Source organism: Eleutherodactylus coqui, chromosome 6 (genome assembly GCF_035609145.1).
Source record: "Eleutherodactylus coqui strain aEleCoq1 chromosome 6, aEleCoq1.hap1, whole genome shotgun sequence".
Classification (NCBI taxonomy): Eukaryota; Metazoa; Chordata; class Amphibia; order Anura; family Eleutherodactylidae; genus Eleutherodactylus; species Eleutherodactylus coqui.
Genome location: NC_089842.1, coordinates 246,244,814 through 246,261,559, shown reverse-complemented (window position 1 = coordinate 246,261,559; position 16,746 = coordinate 246,244,814). Strand labels below are relative to the sequence as shown.

The window sequence follows — 16,746 nt, the reverse complement described above, 5'->3', positions numbered from 1 at the left end:
CTGGGTTTTGGTTAGCGATGCTACAGCTTTAAAAGAAATGCTTGTTTGGTTTATTTTAAAAAAAAATCTTTTGCTTCTGAAACCTCTTAAAATGTGTGCGCTACATAAATGGGTAAATAAAGTGTTTAAAGGCTATCCTGGAGGCTATCCTGGAGGCTATCCTGGAGGCGCAGACATTCTTCCAGTTTTTTGTCTGTGTAAACCTTGCAGCAGGGTATGTGCTTTATGGCAGCTGCATAAGTAGGAGGTAATGAAGTTGCCCGTCGGTTGGGCCGCGCCCAGACTTTGTATTAGTAACGGTTTTTATCTATAAAGTAATCAGACCCTTAAGGCTGGGTCCACACGGGGTGTAACTGCCGCAGATGTTCTGCACGGACATAAGGCTGGGTCCACACGGGGTGTAACTGCCGCAGACGTTCTGCACGGACATAAGGCTGGGTCCACACGGGGTGTAACTGCCGCAGACGTTCTGCACGGACATAAGGCTGGGTCCACACGGGGTGTAACTGCCGCAGATGTTCTGCACGGACATAAGGCTGGGTCCACACGGGGTGTAACTGCCGCAGACGTTCTGCACGGACATAAGGCTGGGTCCACACGGGGTGTAACTGCCGCAGATGTTCTGCACGGACATAAGGCTGGGTCCACACGGGGTGTAACTGCCGCAGACGTTCTGCACGGACATAAGGCTGGGTCCACACGGGGTGTAACTGCCGCAGACGTTCTGCACGGACATAAGGCTGGGTCCACACGGGGTGTAACTGCCGCAGACGTTCTGCACGGACATAAGGCTGGCTCCACGCGGGGTGTAACTGCCGCAGACGTTCTGCACGGACATAAGGCTGGCTCCACACGGGGTGTAACTGCCGCAGACGTTCTGCACGGACATAAGGCTGGGTCCACACGGGGTGTAACTGCTGCAGACGTTCTGCACGGACATAAGGCTGGGTCCACACGGGGTGTAACTGCCGCAGACGTTCTGCACGGACATAAGGCTGGCTCCACGCGGGGTGTAACTGCCGCAGACGTTCTGCACGGACATAAGGCTGGCTCCACACGGGGTGTAACTGCCGCAGACGTTCTGCACGGACATAAGGCTGGGTCCACACGGGGTGTAACTGCCGCAGACGTTCTGCACGGACATAAGGCTGGGTCCACACGGGGTGTAACTGCTGCAGACGTTCTGCACGGACATAAGGCTGGGTCCACACGGGTGTAACTGCCGCAGACGTTCTGCACGGACATAAGGCTGGCTCCACACGGGGTGTAACTGCCGCAGACGTTCTGCACGGACATAAGGCTGGGTCCACACGGGGTGTAACTGCCGCAGACGTTCTGCACGGACATAAGGCTGGGTCCACGCGGGGTGTAACTGCCGCAGACGTTCTGCACGGACATTCTGCCGGTGGCTTTTTATCCCGGGATAGTCAGCAAAGTGGACGCGATCTGCAAAACTCTTGTCTGCACGCTGCGGCCGATCTCTTACCGCCAAGCTGCGCTGAAACTGACACACTGTGTGGAATTCCCGGCCGCTGCAGTTCAATACTTTCCCCATTCCGCGGCGGCCTTTCTCCTCTCTATGGGGACAGATGGCCGCAGCAGAATAAGGCAGCGAAGCTGCTCCCAATTCTGCAGTAAACGCCTGCGGGTTTTGAAGCTGCATTTCTGCAGGATTTTGGTTCCGCGTGACCCCAGCCTTAGGGCGGTTTTTGGCGCTAGAATACTGATGACGTGTCCTCATGATAGATCCTTAGTATTAGACTGGTGGACGTTAGATAGGTCGTTAGTATTAGATTGGGAACCCACTGCTCACGTTTATAGGAAATCCTGGCCAAATCTAATATACTTCACACCTAAATCCTGATGGAATCTGCAACATGTGAACACGGCCTAAACATGTCATCATGGCTTCTGCTTTTATGTTGGGAAGCAAATAACGCAACAACTCTTCTTTTCCTTTCCTCTTTTTCCGCAGCCGGCTTCACACACAGACTGAACCTGTTCTACTTGGCCAATGATATTATCCAAAACTGCAAGAGGAGGAACGCAATAATCTATCGCGACACGTTTGCTGATGCCCTTCCTGAAGCCGCCTCTCTAGTGAAGTATGTACATGTCTGGCTATGAGAGAAGTAGGATCATTTCAGAATTCCTTACCTGCATCTCTCAATTAAATGACTGCATGACTCCAGAAAAAGTTGTAAAAAAAAGTTTTTAAAGGGATTTACCACAATTTAAAATCAATCACCTATCCATGGAAAACTTTCTGAGCAGTGAGGAGGAGACTAAGGCCGCCTGCACATGGCAAAGCCAGATTCCACATGCGGGATTAGGCTCTGACCACGGCTGGTGACCCCCCAAGTACCTGTTTTTTCTGTACTATGGGTGGTCGCGGCAAGCTGCTGTCGGACATGTGCAGTACAGAATTTTTTTTTTTGTCAAACTCCTGCTTTTCCCACTTCATCGCTAGGCAATGACGTGGAATCCGTGACCTGTCCACAAAGTCAATTGCACTCTGGCCGTGGGTCGGATGCCTTCCAAGGACTTCAATGTAAGCAGTTTGTGCGAACATCGCACTAAATTAGGGCGTGCTGAAATTTTTCCTCTGCTCGCAGAAAGCTCAATTGGGTTTCCGCAAGTGCGCAGGACTTGGCATACTATGGACAGTATTTGCTGTGGATCTGCCGTGCGAACACCCGCTGCAGATTTCGTAGCAAAAATCAGCTTGTCTGCAGGCGGCCTAAATGGAGATTGGTCATGCAAGTGCACTAGCGCTCCATCCACCTTCAATAACACTGTGAAGCTACCCACGCGGCGTCCACGTAGGTATTTCCATTAGCCCCACTGAAATGAATAGAGTGCTGGGCACTGCAGGTGGGAGAAGCGACTGATGGGGGGTAACTTGTAATTGTGATACAGCCCCTTTAAATAATCTTAATGCTTTGTCTTTGGGTCTGCTGCTTTATCCTGTGGAAGTGGCCACTGCGATATAGACTGATAGACTGAATATGCTTTTTCTCCTATTTTCTTGTATTTGGAGCATAAAACCTTCTTTATGCACCACTAATGAGGTATAGACAGGGACTTAATGACACCCCCACCCCCTTAATGACTTTTTGTACTTCTGTCCAGGCACCCTAGTGCTTTGCATACATTGGTGGTCCATGTAGTAGGTTGGATATAAAGTGTACGAGGTCTGTTCAAAAAGTACCTAACCTTAATTTTGTGCGTAAACAAGTGAAGTTCGGGCGGCGCGGTTCGGTGCACGTATTTCGGCAACTGTAATGCGCATGCTTGGATTTGCGCCAGCAGACAGCCGATGAGGGAGGACGTGTAAGTGAGCGCCCTCCGATTTTTCTTTTTTTACAAAATGACAGAAAAACTTGACCAACGCTGCTTCATTAAATTCTGTGTAAAGCTTGGCGATTCCCAAGTGAAAATGATCCGCATGATTCAAAAGGCTTTTGGGGATGAAGCGAAAAATGGGCACCACACAGGTCAAGGAGTGGTACAACCGCTTCAGAGATGGGCACACAGCAGTGGTCCGGTAGACCCTCAACATCCAGTGAATGAGATTGACCAAGTGAGGACGCTGGTGATGCAGGATGGTCACGATCAGAGAACTTGTAGATGAGGCCAGCGTCAGCATTGGATCCGTTCATTCCGTTTTGACTTCAGGAGAATCTCAGCAAAGTTTGTGCCAAAGCTGCTGACGATCAAGCAGAAGCAACTCCTTTTGGAGATCGCACGGGCATGCTGCAGACTGTGAACAGTGACCCCAAATTCCTCAACACAGTGGTCACTGGCTAGGAGCTCTGGGTTTAAGGGTACGACTCAGAAACCAAGTTGCAGTATCTAACATCCCGAGGCCAAAAAGCAAGGCAGGTTCGCAGCAATGTCAACGTTGGGCTGACCGTTTTCCTTGACTCCAGTGGCGTGGGTCATCAGGAGTACATGGCACAACCGTCACCAAGGAGTACTACAAAGAGGTTCCCTGTCGCTTTCATAGTGCTGCGAGACACAAACTGCCAGACCTGTGGGCAGCGGACAATCGGCAGCTCCATCACAATAATGCACCTGCCCATTCTTCACATTTGCTACAAAGTTTCCTGGCCAAATACCACACCGGTGCTTTGTCAGGCTCCCTCTCTCCCGGCGGCTCCATGTGACTTCTGGCTTTTCCACAAGCTGAAAATACCCTGAAAGGAACCAGCTTTCAGTCTAGAGAAGACCTCATGCAGAATGCGATGGGCCAGCGACTCCCCATGGCGAGAGGTGTTTTAGCACGGCTTCCGACAGTGGCAGAAGCGTTGGGAGAAGAGCGTGGCTACCCAAGGGGACTGAAGGAGATTAGTGGAAGATTGTTGTATCTCAATGTAAATATTTTTCATGAATAAAGGTTGGATACTTTTTGAACACTCCACAGAGCTGCACGGTGCTATTGTACCTTGTCACCACCAGAATAATGGGTGGAGACCTAAAGTGACAGCTTAGGTCTAGGGTACGCCCTCAAAGGTTTTGATTGGCTTCCTGTAGGAGGGTCCTAGCAGCGTGCGGAGTGATTTTTTTTTTTTCTTATCTTGGATGGAGGGTTAGGGTGAGGGTTTGTTTAAGTGTGAGGCTTACATTATTAGCTGTAAATGGTCCAAAATGGAAGCATTTACAGCTAACACTTAAACCCTAACCCTCCATCCAAGCCAAAGTTCAGTCCACACGCTGCTAGGACTTGCAATGTGTCGGCTACCCGCTCTGCCGCTCTGTCTCTGGCACTGAGCGTCCACGCCGGCGGCCTCCCAGCAGCGCTGCAGGAAAAAAAATCATCTGTCAGCACTGATGTGAGGTCGGCACTGGGGAACTGCACAGCGGCGGAGCAGAGAGGGGACAAGGCTGACCGCCTGACAAGTGAAAGCTGCAGGCATGGAGATGGAGAGCGTAAGAGCGGGGAGGTGAGCTGAAAGCTGGGAAAATGGAGACTGACAGTGGGGAGGCAGGTACAGTGACAGCAGCAGTGGGGAGGTGAAATCGGGGCCAAGAACCAGCGCAGCACCAAGTGACAGAGCAGGGAGATGAGGGGAAGGTTGGCGGGCTGCAAGTACCTGCACAGGAGCCAGCTCTGCAGCCAATCAGTAACGGGGTGTCCCCTGCCTGTCACTTGTCTCAACCACTACTTCTGGTGGGGACAAGATACAATAGTACCGAGCTGCACTGCTGCTTTTTGCTTCTGCTGGGATTGGCTTCTGCATTGTTTTACTTTGATAAAATTGATACTTCTTGTTTTTTTGTTTTGAATTGATTACATAATCTTTTTTTTTTATTGGCAATGACTTCATCAGACATGGCAGATATCCTATAGGCATGCCGGTGATGTCATTACAGTCAGCCATTCTATCTCTAATCCATGGACCAATAGTGAACATGTTTGTGTATCCCGCCATAACCGATGCAATAACTGACTTGTCAAATCCGTTTTCCCAAGGGATTTATCGGTGTCAAAATCAGTGGAGAGAATCTTCAAAATCTGGGAAGACAGGAATGTTTATCATGAGGATACGATCGCTTCCTTTAGAACGGCTTTAAGTAAGTTGCCTTTTATTTTTGTCTTCTACATGGAGAATTGGCCAAAATAAGGAGCGCTGATCAACCAAACTGGTGAAGCGGCACTTCGCCGGCTGCTGGACCGTTAATACCATTGGTCAGCCGCTGAAGGAAGGTTTGCTTTTTGCCAACTTGTTTTGGGCAAACGTTATTTGCCCGTTCGGGCCATATGGAAGGCTCCTAAGTGCCCCTCCACGTAGCGTCGTACATGTCTGGTTGGGATGGGGTTGCAGTTAATTATCCCTGCTTTGTTTCTTGTTTTTCTTTTTTGTTTGTTTTCAAAATTGGTTTTAGGCAATGTCCCCCTAAAGCGCTCCTGCATTTATAGTATCGAAGTCAGTTTTGTGTAGTTTTGCACGCTTCGTTTACAAAATACATGCTCATTTGAAGTAATTGTTTCATCAAGACACCCCCCCCCCCCCCCTCACCCAAATAAAGGTGGGCTGGCTGATTACGGATTCTGTCGTCTTCCTGTGATTTGGACATTACATACACCCGCTAGCCGTTTCCTTGCTGAGATTTGACCATTTCTCCCTTTAATACTTAGGTGGTGGATGGAGTAAACGGGAGAGAAGCAAGAGCTCCCGACCTAAACCTGTGGAGAAGCCGGCGCCGGAACGTAAGTGGCTGTGGGGCAGTTCTATGTATTGTATGTATACACCGTCAACGAGTACACTTAGAGGGAAATGTAACTAGTATGAGGAGCAGGGAGCTGTCACGTATGTGGTTCCCGGTCACATGATGGAGAACCGTGATCATGGAAAAGTGAGAAAAAAATATATGTATGTATCATGGATCATATCCTCTGGGGGAGATGAAATGTCGCACCTAAGGCCCCCAGATTTATCTGCGAACCAACCCTGGCTTCGGCACACATGCGCAAAAGCCGCAGATTGCCAGGGTAATTTAAAATCTTCCCGCTCCTGGATACCAAAACTAGCTGAGAGCCTGGAGATGTCACGGGGGGCCGTGGTTTGCAGTTCTTGGTCATGTGATTGCTGTTATCCAATGGATAATGGCGATCACGTAAAAGTTAAACTGTGTAACTGCACTGCTCCTTTAAGTTTGAGCCCCGTTGTGCACCCAGACATAATATTAGGGCCACAATGGGTATGTCTCTGAACACAGGACAAACAGGGGGATCCATTTTTGGGTGAAAGACTTCATTCCTATGTGTGCTGTACAAAAAAAACACTTTTAAACATGACACAATTGCCCAAAAAATTAAAAATTGTAATTTTTTCCCTTCTGCTTTGCTCAGATTCATTCAAAAACTATGGGGTCAAAATATGCTGTACACCCCCAGAGGAATTCGTTAAGGGGTCTAGTGTCCAGAATAGGGTCATTTGTGGGGGTTCTCTGTCGTTTTGGTCACTCAACGGCTCTACAAGTGGGCAATGGGGCCTAAATCACCTTCATGCAAAACGTCTGATCTGAAAGCCACCGACGGCTCCTTTTGGTTTTGGTCCCCGTTGTGCATCCAGACATAAGATTAGGGCCACAATGGGTAGGTTTCTGAACACAGGACAAACGGGGGGATCCATTTTGGCGTGTAAATACTCATTTTCATGTGCATTATAGGAAAAGTCATTGAAATGACAGATTTGCAAAAATATCAATTTTTTTTTCTTTCTAAATTGCATTAATTCCTGGAAAAAAACCACTGGCATCAAAATCCTCCTGACCCCTCAGTGAATACATTAAGGGGTGCAGTTTATAAAATGGGGTCATTTGTGGGGGGATCTATCATTCTGACACCCATGAGCCGCTGCAAAGCAAAGTGTTCCTCAAGACATTGATAAGTAAAGTCTAAGATGTAGCCTCCTAGACAGATTTTGACGTGAGATTCGGAGTCGGCGCTCTCTATTTCATGTAAATAACATGCTTTCTCCCAGTTGTATAATGTTTCTCAGTGTTATAAAGGATGGGTCATCCGAGCGGCTAACACGGTCTCCCCGATACACCCCGAATATTGTGTATAGGGAGGTAACACTATAGCGGTCAGGCTCTGCTCATCTCATGTGCCGTCTGTCGGAGGGCAGCCAATACAGGCACGGAGGATAGAACCAATGCTGTCATCCTCAGATATATGACATATATAACCTGCCGACCTGTTTGCTTATTTCACTTGAATCCCATGAAGAATAAAACATTTAACTGTTTACAAGCTATACTGAAATGCTGTGACCTGAAGAGGCGCTCTAATGCTTGTTGGAGTGCTATCCTCTAGGTTTCTAATGACCTCACATGTTTCACCGGCCCCCAATGTTTACACCCTTATGTTTAGAGGGGTTATCCTAGGATGAGGGGGGGATTGTAAAATGGGTGGGAGAACCTGAAGACTCCTCACCCAGTCCCTACTGCTCCCATGTCTCTGGTGCCCTGCTAGTTGTTACTTTCCTGCTGAAAGGAGTCGGTGGGACTACTTCACTACAGCAGTCTGTGATGGCCAGCAGAGGCGACTAGGTGCCCGCAGAAGGGGAGCAGTGGGGGTTGGATGAGGTTTTTTGTTTTCCTACTGCTCTGTTCCTGCTTAACCCATTGTAACCCCCAGCATGTGAGACGAACCATAGTGCATTACTGCAAGCCTTGGTACAGTCCCTTTATCAATGGGCTAGAGGATAACTTCCTGTTCAGTACGGGTCTCACTGCTGCGGCCCCCACTGATTTTAAGATCGGGGGTCCCATGTTCTCCTGGTGTCCTCACTGCAGAGTTACTACACCCCCCCACTGTGAAGAAGAGACTGAATGGAGTGCCGGTCACAACAGCGCACTCCATTCATTTTCAATGGTGCTGTGGGGATTCCTGAGCAGCAATTGGATACAAGACAGATTGCTAGTTACCCCCATCATATGCAGCCCTGTTTTAGAGATCGGCAGGGGCCTTAATATAATGGGGGATAACATGCGATCTTGGTACAACCCATTTGATCTGGAATAGCAGCAATGTTCCAGGATGATGGCCTACAGTGAACATAAAAACAAACTGTCTTATATTTCAGTGCTTATTAACTTTTTTGTTCTTCTATTGTTTTATCAGCTCCAGTCACCCCTAAAGCAGCAATGAAATCAAAGATTGTGGCTGAATTCAGGGTAAGAATATTCAGTCTTAAACGGAAAAGTAAAGGACAACTTTCAGGGCAGCCTCTCTCCACGTGTCCATATCCTAGGGGGGCCGCCCCTCTCCACATGTCCATATCCTAGGGGGCAGCCCCTCTCCACGTGTCCATATCCTAGGGGGCAGCCCCTCTCCACGTGTCCATATCCTAGGGGGCAGCCCCTCTCCACGTGTCCATATCCTAGGGGGCAGCCCCTCTCCACATGTCCATATCCTAGGGGGCAGCCCCTCTCCACGTGTCCATATCCTAGGGGGCAGCCCCTCTCCATGTGCCCATATCCTAGGGGGCAGCCCCTCTCCACATGTCCATATCCTAGGGGGCAGCCCCTCTCCACATGTCCATATCCTAGGGGGCAGCCCCTCTCCACATGTCCATATCCTAGGGGGCAGCCCCTCTCCATGTGCCCATATCCTAGGGGGCAGCCCCTCTCCACATGTCCATATCCTAGGGGGCAGCCCCTCTCCACATGTCCATATCCTAGGGGGCAGCCCCTCTCCACGTGTCCATATCCTAGGGGGCAGCCCCTCTCCACGTGTCCATATCCTAGGGGGCAGCCCCTCTCCACGTGTCCATATCCTAGGGGGCAGCCCCTCTCCACGTGTCCATATCCTAGGGGGCAGCCCCTCTCCACGTGTCCATATCCTAGGGGGCAGCCCCTCTCCACGTGTCCATATCCTAGGGGGCAGCCCCTCTCCACGTGTCCATATCCTAGGGGGCAGCCCCTCTCCACGTGCCCATATCCTAGGGGGCAGCCCCTCTCCACGTGTCCATATCCTAGGGGGCAGCCCCTCTCCACGTGTCCATATCCTAGGGGGCAGCCTCTCTCCATGTGCCCATATCCTAGGGGGCAGCCCCTCTCCACGTGCCCATATCCTAGGGGGCAGCCCCTCTCCACGTGCCCATATCCTAGGGGGCAGCCCCTCTCCACATGTCCATATCCTAGGGGGCAGCCCCTCTCCACGTGTCCATATCCTAGGGGGCAGCCCCTCTCCACGTGCCCATATCCTAGGGGGCAGCCCCTCTCCACGTGCCCATATCCTAGGGGGCAGCCCCGCTCCACGTGTCCATATCCTAGGGGGGCAGCCCCGCTCCACGTGTCCTGGACCATTAGCACACTGAATACAACTCTTAACTGCATGTGGGAGAATGGAGCATCTGAAAATACCTGCCGGGGACAAAATACACGAAAAATGACATTTGTGAAGGTGCTTGGTCCATGCAGCGTGTAATGCAGAACAGATGACTGGAGGTTGGCAGCTCCTTGCCCATCACTAGCCTACCTATTGGGAGGCTTCCCTGGCAGTCCGGTTCCCCTTAGCCGATAGGCCCTGACTATAAATGCCTAATGTTTCCTCTTCTCACAGTTGTATGTCCTGACTTTCTCAGCTTGATGTTTCTATCTATTCTTCTCTTCCTTAGCCTCAAGGTCTGATTGATGACTTGCTGTCTTACAAGCGCTCACTGGATAATCTGGAGCTCAAAGAGAAGCAGCTCTCTAATATGAGAGTCGATGTGTGCAGCACCGAGACACTAAAACGCTTGAAAGGTAATGAACGCCATAGCTGTGGATTAAACGCACTCATCCGCGCTCAGGACTCGGATCGCTCTGCCGGTATGACCAGTGCTGTGTGTCCTTCTATTCCAGATAAAGCTGGAGGAAAGAAATTTTCTAAGGATTTTGAAGAAGCAAGTGCAAAACTCGAGGAGTTTGTTGGGTTCCTGGACAAGCAGGTCAAAAACAGCCCCTCCTTGTCAGAGGCCTTGGAGAACGCCGGCATATTCTATGAAGCTCAGTACCGGGAAGTCAAGGTTGTAGTTAATGTAAGTAAGGCCATAGTCGGCAGGCTGAGGGGCTTGTATGCTGGTAGCGATGCTACCTTTATAGTGTCCCCGTGGCACAATTGCTATACAAGGCAGATGCATAATTACTGGTCTCTTAATGAAATGCCTGCTCTGGTCCCATGTGAGCCGCAGTCTCTCTACGCTCCTAAGGGAGGGACTCGCGTTGCAGCTCTCATTGGGATTACGTTGGGTCACACAGCAGACCCTGTACCATTCAGCTAGTCACCGGTGACTGGAAGAAAGCTGAACTCTCATCAGGATGTTATCCCTTATTTTCTGAGTGGCCCCATAATTTTGAAGTATGGATGATATTTAACCTTCACGCTCCAGGATGTACGTTTACGCCCTGGGTGTGCGGGCATTCTGCTCCATACACTGCGGCGGGTGCCAGTTGTATGACAGCTGACACCCTCCCACACAGCTGTTACTACTTCCTAAATGTTCCATGATGGTCACGATTAGTGGAAATTATCAGACAGTTTGTGATGATAAACGGGGCAGGCAGCGATCCTTCTCTGGACAGTAATGGATCTGTAACAGGCATTTAGCTGGTTGGTGTAGTCAGTAGACAATACAGATTTGTCATACGATCATTCTTTGTCTTCAGGCATACAAAACATTTGCTAATCGAGTGAATAATTTGAAGAAAAAGCTGGATCAGCTGAAGTCGACTCTACCTGACCCCGACGAGTCTCCGGTGCCATCGCCAACCATGGATGCTCCTTCTCCCACCGGCTCCGAGTCCCCGTTCCAAGGGATGGGAGACATGAGCCCATTGTCACCAGAAGCAGAGTTAGTGCAGTCGGATTCACCGGAACCTCCGAAGGACAATCGCATGGTGGAGGACATGGAGCTGTCTGATGTGGATGCCGATGAGGAGATGCCAGCTATAATCGGTACGCTTTAACTCGTCACTTTGTTAAGCTGGCAGATAGCCAGGCTGTTGGCTTGTCATGTGGTTCGTGGACTGTAATGGACTTACCTGCCGGTGGCCAGATGGGCGTGATGCCTGGAGGGCCGGCTCAGCTTAGTGATGGCGCAGGTCAGAAATGACAATCCAGCCTCTATCACACTTTTAGAACGTGTCTTTGCAGTTTGCCATAAATACAAAGGATTGGAAAAACCTTTTAACTCCTTCCCTCCCCGTTAGGTACATGAGCATCATGGGAAGGAAGAGTTACATGTGAAATATTGTACCTTAACAGCATATAAATGTCATGGGCTTAGGGGCCGTTCCCACATTATCTGAGCTGGCATCCCGCTGCAGTGGCTAGAATTGGAGAGAAGTCTGATGCTGGCTGTTAACCCTTTACCTGTTATGGTCAGTTTACATGCTGACCACAGAATATGGTCCCTCTGTTGCATCGTCAGCCATCCGCCATCTAATCTGGGAGGTCTACCTGTGGACCTCCAGTACGGCTATTAAAGTAAAAGAATAGGGAACGCAGCGATCGTAGGATCGTATTGTCAAGTTTCCTACAGAGACACAAAAGTGAAAAAATTAAAACCTAATTTAAAAAAACAACCCTTTTAGGTTACGTTCACACACCAAATCTATTTTGTGCTTCTGTGTTTGGTGCAGATCCGCACCAAAACCCACATCCGAATCAGAATCTGCCTCTAGTCTGGACCCGCAGCAGACTTCGTCTTTTCAACTGAAGGGCTGAATTCTCCTATGAATCTACTCCAATGCTGTGGATTTTGACACTGTTTTTGGTGCAGAAATGCACTAATTCTGCTGTGTGTGAATGTACCCTTATGCGCACCTTTCCTTTTATTTGTAAAAGAGAAATAAAAGTGTAATTGGTATCGGCACATCCATAACAAACCATAAACGGATCACCAAAAGCTGTATGTACCCCAAATGGTACTAGTAGAAATGACCTCTCGTTGCCCTACCAGATCTGTCAGCTAATTCACTTGAGAAGCTGGCTGGGTGACGACCCTCTCCCCAACTCTGAGGCGCATCTGGCACATTACCTAAAAGTCCCTAGATTGTGGCCCCTGCTGGAATCTCCTTCTATTCGAACAGGTAAAATGTCGGCAGGCCAAGTCAATTGGCCGTTTCATGGACATAATGGCTGACGCTCCCCTTTGGCGTAATCCTGGGCTCCTGGAAGACGCCCAGGTTTGGGAACAATATGGCATCCGCACCCTGGCAGACCTCTATCCACAGAACACCCTGGGCTCATTTGAGCAGTTACAGAATAAATCCGATCTGCCCCGCTCCCATTTGTATAGATTTCTCCAGATTAGACTCTTTGCAGGCGCAGTTCCCACCGCCCAGACCGGCTATCTCTCATTACTCCTTAATAGGCGTGCTTTGCCCCCAGGGCCTCATATCGGCACTGTACTCCCACCTTATCTCAATACGAGCCGCTCAGGATATGGAGGACACTGATACCGACTCTTACAGATGATACGTTCCAAGAGCTCCTGGAATCTCCTCTATATGTATCCCCAGCAGCCAATACCTAAATGATCCTGCTGTATACAGTGTATCGGTGCTATCTCACCCCAGCAGGATGGTATATAATGGGCAGAGTACGGTCTACAAACTGCATTAGGTGCTCCTGCCAGTATTCCGATTTTTGGCATAGGATGTGGGAGTGTCCTGTTATTGAAAGTTTCTGGGGCTCTCTGAACTTGTGGGGGTCCCAGAGATTTGCCTGTTTGGAATATTAGATGAAGAAAGCTGGCAGCACCATATAAAGATATTTCTGCGGGAATCTGTTCCTTGCTATAAAAGCGATTGCACTGTGGTGGACGGATGGTAAGAAGCCCTCACTCTGAATGTGGAGGAAGCTGGTCAACCAGGTGGTGCCATATAATTATATAGTCTACAAGGGGCGCAAGTGTGCTGGGAATGTGATCGTGTGGGGTCTGTGGTGGGACTCCCCCTCACGTTATATCCACCACAATGTCTTCATCTATTCTGGAGCTCAGATGTGCCCCCTAGTGGATACACCTGGAGCCGGACCTGCGGCCTCTGGGCTTTGGTCATTATTTTTGATGTATCGGGGTGAGTGACCCCCCTACCAATCTAACGATACAAGGTTCTGTATTTATGTGCTGCGCCTGTCTGACTGTATGTTCCTTATGCTACTTCATTTTCAATAAAACGAGTTAAAAAAAACCAAACTACCTCTCGTCGCACAAAAGCCGGTTCTACAGCGGTGCTGATAAAAACCTTAAAAAGAGAAATTTGGGGTCTCTGAATGCAGCGATTCCAAGCAAAATTATTTTTTTAATTGTGTAAAAGTAGAAAAAATATATAATTTAGGTGTTGGAATTGCACTGACCCACAGAAAAATAATGTATTTTATACTGCATGGACAGTGTGACAAGTGGGGTTTTGTTCTTTCCCTCTGACTCCTTGTATGGGCCTTGAACATGCCATCATCAGTCATATAATACACTGCAGTGAGGAGTTTCAGTATAGTGGTCTAGTATTCATGGTGCGGCTCCATTCACCATCTGTAGGACTGATGGAGTCGGTGGGGTGCATGCTCGACCAGTACTCCATTCACCTGAATGTGGTAGTGCCTTGAGGGAGATGATCTAGGGCCTCCAGTGATCAGTGCAGTCCTCGGCCCTCGTGTGCCGCTCCTGTAGATCGGAGATGCGTTCTTTTGTTGGACAGCCCCTTTAAGGTCTATACGGTAATAAATCTGCTCAGGAGGCCTTTCTCACTAAGCTGCACTTTTTAGAATAATCGCGTGGACTTTAATTGTTCTAATGCTTTATTATTGCTTTCATAGTTGAAGAAGGGAACGAGCATTCGGAGGCGCTGGCATCAAGCTTGAAGGACCCCGTCGGTTCTCCTGCAACCACACAACACAGTGAAGCTACAGCCACAACTACTTCTGTAGCTTCATCCCCATCCCCGTCAAGCATCGCCAGCAGTGCACCAGCACAAGCTCTCACTCCTTCTGTGACAACTACAACATCTGCTCCAGGAACAACAACTTTGCCTAAAACCGTAACCACTCCTGTCATCCCCCCGTCTATTCCCCTTGCATTGCCGAATTTGGCCAATGTAGACCTGGGGAAAATCAGTTCCATCCTAAGTAGCTTAACTTCTGTCATGAAGACAACAGGTGAGTTCGACTCAAACAAGATCTGTAGATCCTGACGTAAAAATGTGCAATATACAAATTTAAAACTAGAGGCCCATTTACACGCAACGGTTGTCGTTTGAACAGACTTCTTTTGTGCTTTCAAATGCTGAGCGTTTACATGTAAATTGTGTAAAACCTCGCCATTTCCCTCGTTGGCTATGTAAACACTGTATGCTTCCTTGATTGGCATGTGTATATGCAAAGAATCTGTAAAGGCCCTTTACACGTAGCGAGGGTCAAGCAAACTATGCCCGACGCACATCCCCGTGTATACTCGCTGGATCGCTCACAGCGCGACCAGCAGGGAACGCAGGCTGCTGGAGGAGCGTTCTCTCCCCTCTATTCACTGTAAGGAGCTGCTGTTCAGTATTGAACAGCTGCTGTTTACACTGAACGATAGTCGTTCATGGTTTGAGGCTGCGTCTGGCCTCATGTCCACGGAAAAATCAACCCTGCCTGGATTTCTGCTGCGGATGCACTTTATTTGTGTGTGTTTTTTTTTTCTCCATGTGGGAGATGAATTGCAATAGAGCTCCCGCACACGTGATCCGCGTGACAATAGAGCTCCCGCACACGTGATCCGCGTGACAATAGAGCTCCCGCACACGTGATCCGCGTGACAATAGAGCTCCCGCACACGTGATCCGCGTGACAATAGAGCATGCCGCATTATTTTCCCCACACGTGAAATCCGCAAATCGCTTAAAATACTATCTGCGGCTATTTAATTAACCGTGGATGGTCAATGCATTCCTAATTTCTCCATGGACATGAGCCCTAAAGCTGAATGGGCGGTTCTTTTCCAGTCATTCCGTTTCTGTACGCTTTTATACGGGACGATTACCATTGAAAACCCCCAGGAGCCTGAACAACAAGAACCATAATTATGCCATGTAAAAGGGCCTTAAGGTTCAGGGTCATTAATCACCCCTTCTCTCAAATCGTTTGAACGTAAGCCTTTTAAACTGAACTACCAACTCTTGTTATGTAGGCTGCAGCTCAGCAACAAACCAATAGTGCCCCATGCCTTCACCTTTACACGTAACCATTACGGCTCACTTTCGCTCGTTTGAACACGTTTTGAGTGATAATTATTGTACGTGAGCGGGCCGTAAGCCTGCAGGCTTTACTCGATCTGTAATTATAAAGAAATGACGGAACTAGGACCAGAGTCATGTCTGACCTTGGGAGGGGCAGCAGCACGTGTACGAGTAACTGCAGACATGAATGTGTCCTCCTGCTCTGATACATCTCTCCACTTCTGATCCTTAGGTGTGAGTCCAGCAGCCAAGCCTTCCCCTGGTACACCAACAACACCGACGTCTACTTTAGGTTCAGCGGTGAAGCCAGCGGCTCAGAGCGCTCCCAACCCCCTGGCTAATATTCTCTCCAAAGTAGAGATAACCCCTGAAAGCATCCTCTCTGCCCTGTCTAAAACCCAGGTTCCCTCCACACCAAACCTGCAAGGTAGGTCTATCAGAGCTTGTTCATTACTGTCTGCTCGTTTAGGGCCATTTGGTGGAAAACCTCTCAGCAATTCTATTTATTGCAAACAAGTCTGTTTATATAAATAACAGCTTGATGACCTCGTTATCTGGGACTAAGGGGCTGAGAGAATGGGACGGAGGGGCACAACCATGGGAATATACAGTACTGCAGCCCCTACTGATCTGTGGGGGTCCTTAATGGTGGGATGTGCTGCAGCTATAGATGGTTAGCGCTCCATGTGCAGAACATCAAGCACTGATGCATCATTCTGCCATCTCTACCACAAGGTGCTCCAAGTCCTATTCGTTTGCTTCCAGTCCCTAGAAGCATCATCAGAACACACATACCACAGATTTCAGCTCATCATTACTAGCAAGGGTAACAGAATGATGGGGGGGGGGCTCAAGCATATGCTTTAACTTTTGTCTATCTACCTTATTTCTTTTATTTGCCATTAAAGGGATATTCCCACCTCTGAGACATGCGGCCCGGCTGTATAATGTGGCTTGGGGCGGTCGGGAAGTTATGCAGAGTTACTTAAACAGCCTAACTGGCTGAGCGCCTCTGTTCACGTGCCTCGC

The 16,746-nt window shown here is 49.1% G+C and overlaps 1 protein-coding gene across 1 annotated transcript in view; it reads left to right on the top strand.

Annotated features, from left to right (window-relative positions):
- RPRD2 (regulation of nuclear pre-mRNA domain containing 2) overlaps nucleotides 1-16,746 on the top strand; it is a 54,659-nt gene that overhangs the window by 34,048 nt on the left and 3,865 nt on the right. Inside the window, exons 2-10 of the mRNA XM_066609241.1 lie at nucleotides 1,976-2,105; nucleotides 5,477-5,577; nucleotides 6,143-6,214; nucleotides 8,636-8,688; nucleotides 10,134-10,260; nucleotides 10,360-10,535; nucleotides 11,164-11,452; nucleotides 14,318-14,656; nucleotides 15,950-16,144. Of these exons, the coding sequence (XP_066465338.1) occupies nucleotides 1,976-2,105; nucleotides 5,477-5,577; nucleotides 6,143-6,214; nucleotides 8,636-8,688; nucleotides 10,134-10,260; nucleotides 10,360-10,535; nucleotides 11,164-11,452; nucleotides 14,318-14,656; nucleotides 15,950-16,144 (1,482 nt within the window). The remainder of the gene's footprint in view (nucleotides 1-1,975; nucleotides 2,106-5,476; nucleotides 5,578-6,142; nucleotides 6,215-8,635; nucleotides 8,689-10,133; nucleotides 10,261-10,359; nucleotides 10,536-11,163; nucleotides 11,453-14,317; nucleotides 14,657-15,949; nucleotides 16,145-16,746) is intronic.